The sequence below is a fragment of the Hoplias malabaricus genome, chromosome 8, assembly GCF_029633855.1.
Source record: "Hoplias malabaricus isolate fHopMal1 chromosome 8, fHopMal1.hap1, whole genome shotgun sequence".
In the NCBI taxonomy this organism is placed as follows: Eukaryota; Metazoa; Chordata; class Actinopteri; order Characiformes; family Erythrinidae; genus Hoplias; species Hoplias malabaricus.
Window position 1 is genome coordinate 23,885,153 of NC_089807.1, and position 17,873 is coordinate 23,903,025.

General features: G+C 41.1%; 1 protein-coding gene across 1 annotated transcript; it reads left to right on the forward strand.

Annotated features, from left to right (window-relative positions):
* Nucleotides 1–15,090: 15,090 nt before the first annotated feature.
* On the forward strand, nucleotides 15,091–17,559 carry irf2bp2a (interferon regulatory factor 2 binding protein 2a). The gene is given in 3 exon segments (XM_066678265.1): nucleotides 15,091–15,808; nucleotides 15,811–15,861; nucleotides 16,847–17,559. Coding segments are annotated over 3 exon segments (1,482 nt in total).
* The last annotated feature ends 314 nt before the right edge of the window (nucleotides 17,560–17,873 follow it).

Genomic DNA, 17,873 nt, shown 5'->3' on the forward strand with positions numbered 1-17,873 from the left:
TATGTCACTCATGTAATATGAAGTCATTCTGATGTGTCATTTCAAAATAAAGGCCCTTTGAATTGTCCCATTTCTGTAAATTTAATTTCAAATTTAAATAATTATTAAAAGGAAACCTTTAGTTTGCACAGAACAATTTCACTTCATGATCATAGTACAACACCTGATTATGTCACTCATGTAATATGAAGTCATTCTGATGTGTCATTTCAAAATAAAGGCTCTTTGAATTGTCCCATTTCTGTAAATTTAATTCCAAATTTAAATAATTATTAAAAAGAAACCTTTAGTTTGCACAGAACAACTTCACTTCATAATCATAGTACCACACCTGATTATGTCACTCACTTCATATGAAGTCATTCTGATGTGTCATTTCAAAATAAAAGCCCATTGAATTGTCCCATTTCTGTAAATTTATTTCCAAATTTAAATAATTATTAAAAGGAAACCTTTAGTTTGCACAGAACAATTTCACTTCATAATCATAGTACCACACCTGATTATGTCACTCACTTCAAATGAAGTCATTCTGATGTGTCATTTCAAAATAAAAGCCCATTGAATTGTCCCATTTCTGTAAATTTATTTCCAAATTTAAATAATTATTAAAAGGAAACCTTTAGTTTGCACAGAACAATTTCACTTCATAATCATAGTACCACACCTGATAATGTCACTCACTTCATATGAAGTCATTCTGATGTGTCATTTCAAAATAAAAGCTCTTTGAATTGTCCCATTTCTGTAAATTTATTTCCAACGTTTAGATCATTATTAAAAAGAAACCTTTAGATTGCACAGACCAATTTCATTTCATAGTCATAGTACAACACCTGATTATGTCACTCATGTAATATGAAGTCATTCTGATGTGTCATTTCAAAATAAAGGCCCTTTGAATTGTCCCATTTCTGTAAATTTAATTTCAAATTTAAATAATTATTAGAAGGAAACCTTTAGTTTGCACAGAACAATTTCACTTCATGATCATAGTACAACACCTGATTATGTCACTCATGTAATATGAAGTCATTCTGATGTGTCATTTCAAAATAAAGGCCATTTGAATGGTCCCATTTCTGTAAATTTAATTCCAAATTTAAATAATTATTAAAAAGAAACCTTTAGTTTGCACAGAACAACTTCACTTCATAATCATAGTACCACACCTGATTATGTCACTCACTTCATATGAAGTCATTCTGATTTGTCATTTCAAAATAAAAGCCCATTGAATTGTCCCATTTCTGTAAATTTATTTCCAAATTTAAATAATTATTAAAAGGAAACCTTTAGTTTGCACAGAACAATTTCACTTCATAATCATAGTACCACACCTGATTATGTCACTCACTTCAAATGAAGTCAATCTGATGTGTCATTTCAAAATAAAAGCCCATTGAATTGTCCCATTTCTGTAAATTTATTTCCAAATTTAAATAATTATTAAAAGGAAACCTTTAGTTTGCACAGAACAATTTCACTTCATAATCATAGTACCACACCTGATTATGTCACTCACTTCATATGAAGTCATTCTGATGTGTCATTTCAAAATAAAGGCCCTTTGAATTGTCCCATTTCTGTAAATTTAATTTCAAATTTAAATAATTATTAAAAGGAAACCTTTAGTTTGCACAGAACAATTTCACTTCATGATCATAGTACAACACCTGATTATGTCACTCATGTAATATGAAGTCATTCTGATGTGTCATTTCAAAATAAAGGCCCTTTGAATTGTCCCATTTCTGTAAATTTAATTCCAAATTTAAATAATTATTAAAAAGAAACCTTTAGTTTGCACAGAACAATTTCACTTCATAATCATAGTACCACACCTGATTATGTCACTCACTTAATATGAAGTCATTTTGATGTGTCATTTCAAAATATAAGCTCTTTGAATTGTCCCATTTCTGTAAATTTATTTCCAAATTTAAATAATTATTAAAAGGAAACCTTTAGTTTGCACAGATTAATTTCACTTCATAATCATAGTACCACACCTGATTATGTCACTCATTAAATATCAAGTCATTCTGATGTGTCATTTTAAAATAAAAGCTCTTTGAATTGTCCCATTTCTGTAAATTTAATTCCAAATTTATATCATTATTAAATGTGAACCATTAGTTTGCACAGAACAATTTCACTTCATAATCATAGTACCACACCTGATTATGTCACTCACTGAATATGAAGTCATTCTGGTGTGCCATTTTAAAAAAGAACTATTGTAAATGATCACATTTCAGCTATATTCACTCTGGATGTTGGAATTGTTATTAAAAGGAATCCTCCAGTTTGCACACACCACTTTCACTTTATAATGAAAGTACACCCCCTAAATATATGTCTCTCACTTAATATCAAGTCATTCTTGTGTGCCATTTCAGATTAGGACCACTGTAATCAATCAGATTTAAATTATATTCACTGTAGATGTTGAGATTGTTAATAAAAGGAATCCTCCAGTTTGTAAACACTACTTTCACTTCATAATGGTAGTACAGCACATGCAAGCATCAATCATTTAATGTCATACTATTTTAGTGTGTCTAATTTGTTCATCCACTCATTACATCCAGATCACATTACTGATATAATGCACGACGCGGTTCCTCAGCGCCTTCAAGAGTAGTCGACTCATGTACCGAGTGATTACTCCAGTGTGAATCGAAGGAACTGGCGTTAGAAGCGTGCTGGAGTCACCCCCTCGCTGGTGGATTACCCCTTCAGGTCCGGGGAAATTTTTTGGGGGGGGTTAAGGGTGGGGGCTGTTAGCCTCCGACTTCAGGACAAGGGAAGTGAGGCTAACAGGGGCGCACCTCTGGGGGATCCATGGTTAAAGAAATCCCTCAAGAGTTCGCCCATCAGACCCACTAAACCCTTAACAGTTCCAGTACAGGACGTCGTTGCAGGGCCCCCTGCCTCCGTGGATGTCGTTGCAGGGCCCCCTGCCTCCGTGGACGTCGTCGCAGGGCCCCCTGCCTCCGTGGCGTCGTCGCAGGGCCTCCTGCCTCCGTGGACGTCGTCGCAGGGCCTCCTGTCTCTGTGGACGTCGTCGCAGGGCCTCTTGTCTCCGTGGACATCGTCGCAGGGCCGTCTGCTCCCAAGGATGTCGCTGCACTCCCTCCTGATCTCCAGGAGAAGCTTGCAAGCCTCTTGGCACGTCTGGAGGTCTCCATGAAGGCGGCACCCGCCGCTCCTGTCTCTGTGAAGGCGGCACCAGCCGCTCCTGTCTCTGTGAAGGCGGCACCAGCCGCTCCTGGACCCGTGACTGTGGCTCCGGCCGCTTCTGCACCCGTGACTGTGGCTTCTGGGTTCCATTGGCTATATTTCAGAGTTTACAAGTGATTTTTTATTAAGGTGTTTAAATAAAAATCCAGTTATTTATACAATTGAATGTGTGAGTGCAATCAGTGAGTTATTACAAGACAGCCATAAAAACAATTGGCCATTGCAACACTATTTATTATTTTTAATATTGAACAATAATATTTTGTCCACATAAATGTAAAATGTAGGTAATGTTGTTCTGTACCAGTGGAAATAAGTGGTAAAACAAAGAGCCATTTAGGAGCCAAAAGATCCGGCTCACCAAAAAGAGCCGAAATTCCCATCACTAGTTGCTATCAGGGGGGTTGCGTCAGAAAGGGCATCCGGCGTAAAAACGGCCAGATCTACGTGCGGATCGCGGTTGGTCCACTGTGGCGACCCATGATGGGAGGGAGCAGCCAGAAGAAGAAGACTCTTACTAAAATTTCTTAAAAAATAAAATAAAATTGACTGCCACCCTGAGACGGCGGACCACTGTTGTCCCAATGAGGGCAAAGTTGGAGGTCCACTAGTGTTTTCCACAGCGTTTTCTGGGCGGACCGCTGGTGATTAAACAGAAATTTAGACAAAATGCCACATTTTAACACTTTTCTATTCACAGTCCAATTTACATTTTTTTCCTTCATTAGATTCTTTTGTTATCCTATATAAGTAAGATTAGTAAATAATTTTATTCCAGCACAGTGTCAACATTTTTATCATAATTATTTTATATCAGGCTTATACTCATTATTATATCTCTCATAGTTGTTGGTAATATTTGTATTATTTTGTTTTCCAGAATAAAAGCCTCTGAATTTAAAATCTGTTTGAGGAGATTATAAATGAGTTATATTCTGTACAGGGCAGTAATCTCAGTGGTCCGATGGTGGACCAGCAGTGGTCTACAGTCAGGGGTGTGACAGCTTTTTTATGCCAGTGGACCAATATATGCTCGCTGGATGCAACTGTAAAACTATTATTTAACTTACCTGTACATGCCCTACATACGCAGGTGTGATGTTAGGTTTTTATAAGCTGCTAATTCTATCTTGACAAACACAGAAGTTCAAATGGTCCCTTAAACACAGATAGGGCTTCATTTCCTTCCAGAGCAACGCACTGAGCTCACTCTGCACAGTGACGGACTTATCCGTCTACTCCAGCCCATCATTCACACGGGTAGTTTCTGGTGTGCAATTTTTTAATTTTTATTTACATTTATACTCATTAACAGGTGTGATTTAAAATGTAGTTAAGTACAATACTTAAAGCAAAACGTACTTAAGTAAAAGTGAAATTACAGATTCTAAAAACTACTTAAAAAATTACAGGTACACACACAAAACGAATTAATTACAGTAATGCAAGTAAATGTAATTCATTACTTTCCAACTCTGTTTAGGAGCAGGTAAAACTAACATATACAGGGCGTTGGGTGTATTTCAAGAGCATGGTTTGGAACAACTGGTTTTAGCACCATAAGGAATTTAATGGTTGGTATGACGCTTTTTATTGAATATTTGAAATTTTTAATAATTTATTTTTTTACTGAACTGAATATTGATGTCTGCTTTTCTGATCTAGGAGTTGGACATCCCAGAGATTGATTGGGAGAGCAGTGGACTACCTCAGATTGGAAATGCTGGAATTCATGTTCCTGCAACATATTGTCCACTTACAGAAGAGCAGTTTACAGCACTCAGGGACTTTGTGGATCCAAGAGCAACATCACTGTCCCATTGTGCTGACATCTATATCTCTCCAGTACAGTTCTGCCAGACCCTTTTGGAGTAAGAAGTTTCTGACTGAGTGAGAAGTGTTTGAACATAAATAGCAGGTGGCAAGAAAATTGCCACAATGGTTTGTTTTCAAATGATATAGACACTGCCTTAATGGCAGATGCACGTTTGCTAGATGCTAATGGAAATGTTAAGACACTTTCTTTAAACTTTTAAATTGTATTAAAACGGTCTATTAAAACCAATAGACTAAAACCAATAAAGTTTACATATAGGGGTTCAAAGAATAGTATCTTGTCTATTCAACTGTCTTGTCTTTCTATATTCAACTGAATATAGGTTGAAAAGGGTTTGCAAATAATCGTATTCTGATTTAATTTATGTTTTACACAATGTCCCAACTTCATTGGAACTGGGGTTGTAAATATACACCTCCACTAGTTCTTAGTATTTACCTCTCAGTAACAATTAGTTAACACACCTCACATATCAATCCCTTATCATCACACATTATTAAAGGTCATATGAGGGCTTTGGTTTGCCAATTAGCACAGCCAATGAAGCTTTATTTGTTATTGTTTATCCAAAAATAAATAATATTCTATATTATGTGACTGTTCTGTGTTTATGTGTGGAATTTGCTCAGTGAAGTCAAATGTAAATCCAAGAAAAAACCCCACTCTTAAATATTCTTAAATAATCTGTTACCCACTCAGCGGCTCGTCATTCATTCATTGTCTGTAACCGCTTATCCAGTTCAGGGTCACTGTACGGATCAAACAGAATAAAATTACTTAAATATATAATTATGAATTAATGAGTAATTAATGACTATTTATTGCTGACTTCTCAACAATATTAAACCACAGTTAGTTCTGACCCAACTATGTTTATGGCTGAGATATGTTCCAGGAGTGCCAATATTGCATGAAAACGGGGCTCTGACTGAAGCTCTTTAAGTACAGACATGTTTGTGTTTGAAAACATTAATTAATTAATTGTCTGTAACCCTTATTCAGTTCAGGGTGGCGGTATATCTGGAGCCTACGTGGAATCACTGGGCACAAGGTGGGTGCACACCCAGTCCATTCCAGAGCTACTCACACTCAAACGTATGGACACTTTTTTTGAGTAGCCAATCCACCTACCAACATGGTTTTTTTGGACCGTGGGAGAAAACCAGAGCACCTGGAAGTATCCCACCCGGACACAGGGAGAACACACCAAACTCCTCACCGAGAGTCACCTGGAGCAAGGCTCAAACCCACAATCCCAGGACCCTGGAGCTGTGTGAGACATTTATGTCTGTATGTAAAGCCTGTATGTAAACACGAATAATGAATTTTGTGGGCAGACCTCATTTGTGGCCAAAATGCCAGAGTTATGTCATAGTGGTATTAAGTGTAGGAAAATGGATCATTCAGGTGGCTTCTCCAGTTATTTTAATAGCTTGCCAACAAAAGACAGGTTTACATGCTGGTGTGATAAAAAATTGTATTGTGTGGTGGAAAATTATGACAGAAATAAGAAAGCTGAGTCTCTGAGTCGGCATCAAATAATAGAACAACTTATTAACTTGAGAGAGGACGCTGTGCACAACACTGTTCCTCTCTCCTGACCGTTTCTTTCTTTCTTAATAATGCACTTATTACTTCCTGGCATACTGCACTTAATGTAAGGTATTTTGCATAATTTGTGCTGTAGTTCGAATGTTAGCTCCTCTTTTGTAAGTCGCTTTGGATAAAAGCGTCTGCCAAATGCATAAATGTAAATGTAAATAAATGTAAATGTAATGTTTCTCAACTAGCATCTCTTATACCTGGAAAGCCCTTTGAAGTTCACCATTTGTTCGCTTTTTTACATTTCAATCACCTTTCAATATATCCTGCTCCCAGTATGACTCCAACTCTTTTACCATTTGTTTTTAACTCTCAATTGTATTTCTAACACCTTTCCAGACGTGCTCTGTGCCTCCCCCTCTACCCCTTTGGTCTCAGTTATCTCCTCTCTGTGGTTTGGACACAAAAGGAGTTGATTGAACGGAAGGTGTCGATGTGCTGTTATTTGAAACACACACACACACACACACACAAACACAGACACACACACATAATTCTGCTGTTACACACAGAGAATTAGGAATAAAACAATTTCAGTTTACACAAGCATGTGTGGTCATTGCTGATTGAAAATATCTCTATTGATTATGAATCATTTCTATAAACAAATTTCCATCACAATTGTAAAAAACATTAAATTGCCAAAAGCATTCACTCAGCCAACCAAATTACTGAATTCAGGTGTGCCACTTCCACGGCCTAAGGGGTATGAAATCAAGCCCATAGGCACACAGTGCTTCTACAAATAGTGAATTCCAGCATGGTACGGTGATAGGATGCTACCTGTGCAAGTCCAGTCATGAAATTTCCTCACTACTAAATATTCCACAGTCCACTGTCACTGGTATTATGACAAAGTGGAAAGTGATTGAGAACAACAGGAACTCATCCACAAAGTGGTATACCACATAAAATGACAGAGCATAGTCAGCAGATGCTGAGGCACATAGTGTGCAGAGGTCATGAACTTTCTGTACAGTCAATCACTTCAGACTTTGAAACTTCATGTGAAACTTCAATCCTAAAGTAGGAACCATGACAAAATCTGTTGGAGTTTTGAGCTCTAGAAGCTCAAGAAAGAACACAGAGACTTTCTGATTTAAAAAAAAAAGGCAAGGAAATAAAAACAAGAAAATGCTTTGACTGGGTGTTTTCAGAAGTTTTAAAACTCAGACAACTTTTTTCCAGCTCTCCATCTGGTTATTTGTGCCTGTGTTTACATATTGTGCATATTAAAGTTTTGCTTATGATCCCTAACCTCCCACCTGGTGCTCATCTGTCACAGAGTACTTACCTGCCACAGGATCCAGAATCTCTCCCCTTTGTGGATATTGGGAAGCTTTTTAAGGAGGACTTCGAGTGTAAAAGATCCCAGAGAGCTTTTGTAAACCCTTAAGCAAGGAAATATCCTAGCAGCAGACCATGCTTTGCACTTCTGCATTATGGCAGCCGAAATGGGATGGAATGACAGTATGCTTAAAACAGTTTATCGAAAGAACTTAAAACATCAGGCACATTGAATGAACCACACATATTTGCCTGCCCTGTCTGTGGGCCAGGTAATTTGCTGTTTGTGGAGCAGAGTGATGCAAGTAGATAGTACATGACTAAACATCTTGTTTTCTCTTTCCACCATCACAGAATCTGCAGAATTCATAATTACTTCATTAGAGTAGAATCTAAGCTGCAGTTATTTGCCACAAGCTGGTTTCCAGTCAGGCCTGCCTGTTGTCATTGTTTCCATTCATAATATTTATGGACAAAATTTTTTCGGTGTAGCCAGATGGCGGAAGGTGTCTGGTTTGGTGGTCTCAGGATTCCATGTCTGCTTTTTGCAGATGATGTGGTCTTGTTGGCTTCATTGAGGACCTCCAGCTCTTGCTGGACCAGTTTGCAGCAGAATGTGAAGTGGCAGGGATGAGAATCAGCACCTCCAAGTCCGAGTCCATGGTACTCAGTCGGAAAAGGGTGGAGTGCTCTCTCCAGGTTGGAAGTGAAATCCTGCCTCAAGTGGAGGAGTTCAAATACCTCTGGGTCTTGGTCAAGAGTGAGGGAAAGATGGAGCGGGAGATTGATAGGCAGATCAGTGTGGTGTCTGCATTAATGCGGACTGTTTGTGGTGAAGAGAGAGCTGAGCAGAAAATCAAAGCTCTCGATTTACTGTTCAATCTACCTCCCAACCCTCACCTATGGTCATGAGCTTTGGGTAGTGACCGAAAGAATGAGACTGCGGGTACAAGCGGCTAAAATGAGTTTTCTCCGCAGGGTGTCTGGACTCTCCCTTAGAGACAGGATTAGGAGCTCGGACATCCAGGAGAGACTCGGAGTGTAGCCCCTGCTCCTCCAAGTCGAGAAGAACCAGTTGAGGTGGTTCGGGCATCTGGTGTGCATGCCTCCTGGACGCCTTCCTGGTGAGGTGTTCCGGGCATGTCCAACAGGGAGGAGACCCCCAGGTAAGAGCCAGAACACGCTGGAGAAACTACATGTCTCGACTGGCCTGGGAACGCCTCAGTATAGCCCCGGAGGAGCTGGAAGTGGCTGGGGAGAGGGGGGTCTAAGGGAGGATAAGCTGTGGATAATGTATGGATGGATGGATGGATCAGTGACACGGCCTTGGTTCCCATCAGGCCTATGGCCTTGTGTAATGACCGAAGCATGCCCGTGCCAATACTACATAATAACACCCCTTTTGTATATTATTACTTAATTTTTTTATATATAGAAAATCCTGCTCTTCAGGCCTGCAATGCATTCAAAAACATTGGGACAGGGGCAATTTAGGGATTGTAGTAAAATATTAAAGTGGTTTCAGCAGGGAACTATAATCATAATTTGGTTCAAAATACATTCCAGAATTTACCCAGAGGAGTTTACTGCATGTGTGTAAACATTCGCAAAAATTGTCCCAGACGTTATGAGGACTTGAACCAGTAGAGACCCGGAGTCATGTGACCACAGTCACTGGTTATATTAATATTTCCTGCATGTGCTTTGTGTAAGCTCTGGACCCACTGGATAAGTGCTTACAGACAATGAATGAATGAAGGAATGAATAATCACTGCTCAAATTTTCATAAACATCTGACATTAAGAATAACATACCTGAATTTATAATAGTTCTAATGTTCCATGTGTAAAACTGCATGATTTTTGTGTCCTTCAGGTAAGACTTAATGCAAGCCACTTGACAATGGCTCATAGTATGCCTTCTGTGAAGGGTGGCACCAACTTCTGTCTGTGTATTAAAAGATCACTACAATTCACTGAACATGTCACGAGTGCTTCCCAGTCTGGACATCAGCAGAAAAACAAAGCTCTCGATTTACCGTTCAATCTACCTCCTAAACCTCACCTATGGTCACAAGTTTGGGTAGTTTTTGGGCATGTCCAACGAGGAGGAGACCCCGGGGAAGACCCATAAAAGGAAGCCCTGTACAAATATAAAGCAACATATTTCACTTTGATGAGGAATGAGTAGACTGTTTCAACACAATTCAATTGTCATTTTAATTGGTTAAATATTGTTGTAGGGCGACATGGTGGCACAGAAAGTTCAAGTTCAAGTCCTGCTCCGGGTGACTGTATGTGAGGTGTTTGGTGTGTTCCCTCCAGGTGCTCCAGTTTCCTCCCACGGTCCAAAAACACATGTTGGTAGGTGGATTGGCAACTCACGTGTCCATAGGTGTGAGTGTGTGTCAGCCTGCAAAGGACTGGTGCCCCTTCTAGTGCACCCAGTGATTCTGGGTAGGCTCCTGACCCACCTCGACCCTGAACTGGATAAGCGGTTTCAGACAATGAATGAACGAATAGATAGATAGATAGATAGATAGATAGATAGATAGATAGATAGATAGATAGATACTTTATTGATCCCCAGGGGAAATTCAAGGTCTCAGTAGCTTACAGACTTACATACATCACGTACACGAATCACTAAACAGCAATGGACTAATAGAGTTAAAAAAAAAAAAAAAAAAATATTCAAATACCCAAGAAGACAGTGTGCTTAAGAATAATCAATCAATCAATCGTCAGAGTATCAAACATAGCCTGGCAAGAATCTGTGATACTGTGAGCAGCTGGGGATGATCTCTTTAGTGCAGCATATGATTTAAAAGTTGAAAAGGTGTGGATAATGCAATGGGTATGGAATGTGCAATATAAGTACAGTGCAATAACAGTGCAGTTTCAGAATTAGAAATAAATATATTAAATAAAATAAAATAGTGCAAGGCAATTTAGTGCAATGTACCTGTATTAAGTATACACCTACTATTGTAGCTGTCAGATTAAGGAACACATGAGGTAGATGAGTTGGTTGACTTGTCCAGTGGTTGACCTGTCTATTGTCCAGTTAGGTACACATGTGCAATATGGAGGAGGTGGAGGTGGTGGTGGTGTTGGATGGACAGACAGACTATGCAGAGAAGTCGAACTCTCCTCTCCCCTTTAGTGAAGCATTGAACAGCTCAATAGCCCTGGGGACAAATGACTTCCTCAGTCTGTCAGTTGAGCCTGGCAGTGAGCGAAGTCTCCAGCTGATCAAGCTCTTCTGCTTGGTTATGATACTGTGGAGTGGATGGCACTCATTGTCCAAGATGCTAATCAGTTTGTTCAGGGTCCTCTTGTTTGATATGGAAGTGATGCACTCCAGTTCAGCCCCCACCACAGAGCCAGCTTTCTTAACCAGCCTGTCTAGTCGCCCAGCATCCCTCTTCTTTATGCTTCCTCCCCAGCATACCACAGCATAAAAGAGGACACTGGCAACAACAGTCTGGTAAAACATCCTGAGGAGCTTACTGCAGACATTGAAGGACCCCAACCTCCTCAGGAAGTACAGCCTGCTCTGCCCTTTCTTGTAGAGTGCTTCAGTGTTGGCTGACCAGTCCAGTTTATTGTCTAGGTGTAAGCCCAGATACTTATAGGTGTCCACCACCTCCACGTCGACCCCATCGATGGTGACTGGTAGCAGGACAGGCTTTGACCTGCGGAAGTCCACCACCATCTCCTTGGTCTTTGAAGTGTTCAGTTGGAGGTGGTTCAGTTTGCACCATTGCACAAAGACCTCCACCAGGCTCCTGTACTCCTTCTCATGCTCGTTCCTGATACACCCCACAATCGCAGTATCATCAGAGAACTTCTGCATGTGGCACGACTCAGTGTTGTAGCAGAAGTCAGATGTGTACAGGGTGAACAGGAATGGTGAGAGCACAGTTCCTTGCGGAGCTCCTGTGCTGCAGATCATAGTGTCGGAGAGACAGTTCTTCAATCTCACGTACTGTGGCCGCTCTAACAGATAATCTGTAATCCAGGTTACCAGGTGAGCGTCCACACCCATCTGTTGGAGCTTGTCTCCCAGTCTGAGAGGTTGGATGGTGTTGAAAGCGCTTGAGAAGTCAAAGAACATGATTCTCACAGCACTGTTCCCCTTGTCCAGGTGTGAATGTGTCCTGTGTAGGAGATAAGTGATGGCATCCTCCACGCCCACTTTCTCCTGGTATGCAAACTGTAGTGGGTCCAGTGCATGGCGTACCTGGGGTCTCAGTATGCATAAGACCAGTCTCTCCATTGTCTTCATCACATGTGATGTTAGAGCCACAGGCCTGTAGTCGTTAAATTCACTCGGGTGTGGCTTCTTAGGGACAGGGGTGAGACATGATGTCTTCCACAGTGTTGGAACTCGTCCAAGACGGAGACTCAGGTTGAAGATGTGCTTCAGTGGCTCACCCAGTTCAGCAGCACAGGCCTTGAGCAGCCTTGGACACAGTCTGTCCGGCCCGGCAGCCTTACCAGGTTGTAGTCTCCTCGGCTATCCTCTGACCTGATCAGCCGTGACGATGGGGGGAAGGGGGATGGGGGCAGGGGAGGTGATTGTCTCGGGGGGTAGTTGGATGGCTGGAGACTGATGGCTGTTGACTGCAGCCGTTGACACCGTGTGGGGGAGGGGTGTGATAGCCTGTGATGGGGGTCGCCTAGAGTGTGAAGGAGGTGTTGGTTGGTCGGGCAAGCACACAAGAGCAGTGTCTGAGTCAGTAAGGGGTGGCTGGCATACCACTGCCATCGGAGCTGGATCCGGATCAGGGCGGTCAAACCTGCAGTAGAACTGGTTCAGCTGATTCGCCATGTCTAGATCCCCCTCCACAGAACTGCTGCTCTTTTTGAGGCCAGTGATGGTCTTCATACCATCCCAAACCTCCCTCATGTTGTTCTCCTGCAGCTTCTGTTCCACCTTCTTTCTGTAGTCCTCCTTAGCCTCTTTCAGCTTAACTTTGAGTTCCCCTTGTACGCGCCTCAGCTCTGCCATGTTTCCCTCTCTAAACGCCATTTTCTTCCTATTGAGAAGGGCCTTGACATTGCTGGTAATCCAAGGCTTGTTGTTGGGAAAGCAGCGTACAGTTCTCGTGGGAACAACAATGTCCATACAGAAGTTCAGGTAGTCCGTAGTGCAGTGTGTGACCTCCTCTAAGTCCTCCCCACTCTGCAGCACACTCCAGTCTGTGGATCCGAAGCAGTCTCTCAGAGCCTCACCTGCTTCAGGTGTCCATTTCCTGAAGGTGCGTGTGGTGGCTGGTAGCCTCTGTACTTTGGGCTTGTACATTGGCTGTAGATGAATGAGGTTGTGGTCTGACTTCCCCAGCGGGGGGAGTGGCGTGGCACTGTATGCATCCCTCAAATTTGCGTACATGAGGTCTATTGTTCTGTTTTTTCGAGTAGGGCAGTTGACAAACTGGTAGAAATTCGTGAGAGTGGAGTCCAGTGTTATGTGATTGAAGTCGCCCGAGATCGCAAAAAATGCATCAGTGTGTTGAGTTTGCAGCCTAGCGATTATTGAGTGGATGACGTCACACGCTCTGTCCGGAAGAGCATGCGGCGGAACATAAACACACACCACAATGGCGTGCGAGAATTCTCTCGGCATGTAGTACGGTCGAAGACTGACCGCCAGTAACTCCACATCCTTACAGCATACAGTCTCCTTCACTGTAACATGTCCGGGATTGCACCATCTGTTGTTAATGTACATCACCAGTCCACCTCCCTTCTTCTTGTCAGAAAGTTTACAGTCTCTGTCCAAGCGAGCCACACTGAATCCGGGCAGCTCAACGTTAACAGTGGGGATTTGGCTAGTTAGCCATGTCTCCGTAAAGCATAGCAGGCTACACTCTCTGTATAACTTTTGGTTTCTTACCAAAGCAGCCAGTTCGTCAGACTTGTTAGCCAGAGAGTTCACGTTTCCCATAACCATCGAAGGAACTGCGGGCTTGTATCTCCACTTCTTCTCCCGCCGCCTTGTCTTCACTTTAATCCCCGCACGGCACCCTCTAAAGCGCCATAGCTCCTCCGGGATGTTTACGTTAACTCTGCCAGCGTTCTTCCGTAGTGCAATCAGCTGATTCCTTGTGTACACAAGTTTGCTGTCGCTGGGTCGTTGTGATCGGTCCATATCCATAGGATATAATAAAACACTCCTCAAGGTGTGTAACCAAAAAGTTTCAAGATAAAAAAGTAAACAAAGACTTAGAAAAAACAAGCGGAGACGGAGCTACCTCGAGATGCTGCCACTGTCGTCGGCGCCATTTTGGAAATTTTGTTTTGAATGAATGTTGTTTTGTAGGATCTTAATAAATTAATAAGCTTGTAAAGGTTTTTTTTTTGTTAGAGGAACACCAACCAGCAAGAAGACAGCGAACCACTGTTGGCCCACTAAGGGCCTAGTGGAAGTCCACTAATGGTTTGCACAGCGTTTTCTGGCTGGACCGCTGGTGATTAAACAGAATTTTAGACAAAATGCCACATTTTAGCACTTTTACATTCACAGTCCAATTTACGTTTTTTTTCCTTCATTAGGTTCTTTGTTATCCTTTATAAATAAGTTTAGTAAATAATTTTAATCCAGCACAGTGTCAACATTTTCAGCATTATCATTTTATATCAAGCTTATACTATCTCTTATAGTTGTTGGTAATATTTGTATTAACTTGTTTTCCAGAATAAAAGTCTCTTGAATACTTAATCATATTTAACATGCTTATATTTTATTTTTTCGATGCTGCCTGTATTCTATTCTTCAAGATACTGCGTGGATGCTGTCTGGCGACTTTTAAAATTGGGCAGATTCTCCCTTAGCGCGCATGCGCCAACGGGGTTGTCGAAGTAAACCGAAAAAGAGCTGGAACCACAAGAATTTAGCATTAAACACATTCTGCTTAATATTAAATTGAGACAGACGTGCGCAGTAATAATAAAGTCGACGCTATTATGAGGTGCTGTGTATAACGTAGCCTAATGGCGTTTTGGAAGGGTTATTTACAGCATAGTACAAATTGTTTACTACTTCGACTTAATCACAGGGTCATTTTAGAGAGGATATATTTCTTTGTAAATATTTCCTTTTGACACAACAAATGACATCTGCGACGGTGACTACTTCTCGAAGGAAGTCGTGTTATTTATGTGACTTGCCACGTATGCCTTGGGCTATGATCTGGGATTTTACCGAAGCAGTTTGCAGAGGATGTGTTAACTACGAGGGAGCGGATCGGATCGAATTTGTTATTGAAAATACAAGGCAACTAAAAAGAGCCCATGGGTTTCAGGATGGTTGGTCATCCGTTCCAGGAAAGGACATTCAGGTTGGAGATTACGCTTCACGGCCACCTCACTCACTAGATCGCTACCCCGTTTCTTCTGACCATCCGCCAAGGCTCGGGTCTGAATATCAACCAGGGAGGCAGGCGAATGGCATTCCGTTTCATAACGGATTCTCTAAACCAGGCGACCCCCCAGAACCGAACCGCCAGTGCGCGAACACTCGCAGGAACGGTGCTGTACCCCAAAGCTCAGCGCCTCTGGGGAAAGGCAGGATGCTTCCTGTCCATGCCATGAACGGCAGACCAGGACCGATCGGTCTACCGGCAGTTCTCACGGCAGTAAGCCCAAAGCGACCAGCCGCCGTCTCGAGCTCGCATCACGACAAAGAGGCGAAAGACAAGCACAGGCCGGAGAGCCTGACACCATTTATCAGCGACAGTCATAAAACAAGAGGTGATGACTGGATAAACATGGGTAGAACTGTTAGAGATCTAATGGCTCTTAGCCCTTATGACAGTAAATTTAAAAAGACCACGACATGCAACAAAGAGTGATGTACGAAAGCACCCCTGCATCCAAATCAGGTATCAGAAAGCGCTTTTATTTTATTTGATTCAGTGATTCATAACCATATTTATGATGTCCAGCTCAGATATTCACTGCAACATCTGGGTTCGTTTGAGAGAGTCGAGTGTGACATGAGACCTCCACTTGAAGAATCCTGGTCAAACATGCCTACTCACTATTTTGGTACAAGTGCGTATTCTGAACATTACGGTACAGGCGTGTAGGGGAAACTGATTTCAAAAGAAAAGTCACAAGTAATATATTCATAAAATACATTTAAAATGTACTGCATGAATGTCTAAACACACATATATATTAACAAATGAATAAACCTTTGTGAAAATTGTAATAGATTAAAAACGAGTCTTGTAAATAAAAGATTTGCTATTTAGTAGATTTGAAGATAGGACATTCCGGTGTGTCATTTCAAAATAAAGCCTCTTTAAAAAATAACATTTCTATTTTTTTATTATTCTAAATTTACATTGAAATTAAACGTGAATGCTTCCGTTTGGACAGACCAATTTCACATACAAATAAATCACCTGATTACAATTATATACATAAAAATTGAGTAAAACAATGCTAATATTATGTCGATAATCATAATATGGTTAATACTTAAATTCCACAACTTTTATACGTTTACAGTATCACAACTTATATTAAAATATCCTTAGACATGTAAGACTGAACTTTGCAAGAGTTTGAAATTGATGTATGTTGTTCTTCAAGCTACTTTAATTTTGAATCTGTTTATCTGCAACTGCAAGTGTTATTTTGTAATTTGAACATTTCCTTGGTTTTCAGTTTTTTTCTTTTTTTTTTTTTAAATATGTTCTAGTTGGTTTTAAATTATATTTGTCTGTGATATTTACATAAGTTTAGGGGTAAGTGAAATATTTTGCACATTTTGCTTAAAATGTCTTTATCTAGAGCTCTTTTAAGCCTAAATGCACAGTATGTCCTTGTGTGTATTTTTTGTTTGTTTAATTCATACAGAAAGGGGGAAACACCTGAGAAGCATCAAACGTAAAGCCTCCCCAGAGCCAAATGGTGAAGTCATTGTGGGGAAGATGAATGGAGGGCTGTGGCTCCCTCCAACAGTAGATGGTTTTAAGTTGATAACAGCAGCTGCAGCAAGCTTTGGTCCCTCTGCTCTATCACCGCTTTCTCAGGAAAAACCTCCTGAGGTGGTGCACAATGGTCAGTCGTCACCCATGGCTGCCCGCATCCTGGCAGCTGATACTGCAGGCGGTAGTGGATGCAACTCACCCCAAGACCTAAACCAGGTACACTCAACGACGTGCCGAAACAGAGGCAGTCCACTGTCACTGTCCTCCACAAGCCAGAGGCAGCCAGCCTCGACACTGGTCACACAACAGATGGCAGAGCCATGCCAAAGCATGCCAGACTCCTCAGTGTCAGGCGGCGGAAATGGTGCTATGCTGCTGTGCTGCATTCTGTGCCATGAGCGCCTTGAGGAAACTCACTTTGTCCAGTGCCCATCAGTGCTGTTACACAAATTCTGCTTCCCATGCTCACAGAAGAGTATTAAGCAGCAGGATGCTACTGGAGAAGTGTACTGCCCGAGTGGAGAGAAGTGTCAGCTTGTGGGCTCAAATGTGCCCTGGGCCTTTGTGCAAAGTGAAATTGCGACAATCCTTGCAGGGAATGTTAAAGTCAAAAAAGAGAAAGACTTGTTATGTTTTTGAAATCAATCAAATCTGTATAAATAGACTACATTAATGAGAACATCATCCAGACAAATACTTAAGAAGTTGTAAATACTAGACACATGGGATGTACATATTTTGTAAAATATTTATGTTATTTTTTTATGTTCCTATATTTTTGAAAATGAAATGTATAATCATTTTAATTGATTATGTTCCTCATTGTTACTCAGTGTTAAAATATTTCTTAATATATACTTTAGGTATAGTGGGCAATTCCTGTTAAAGGTTAAAGAATGTGACTGCACCTGTTTAAACAAAATGGCAGAATTTTTTTTCTGATCTTGTATTAA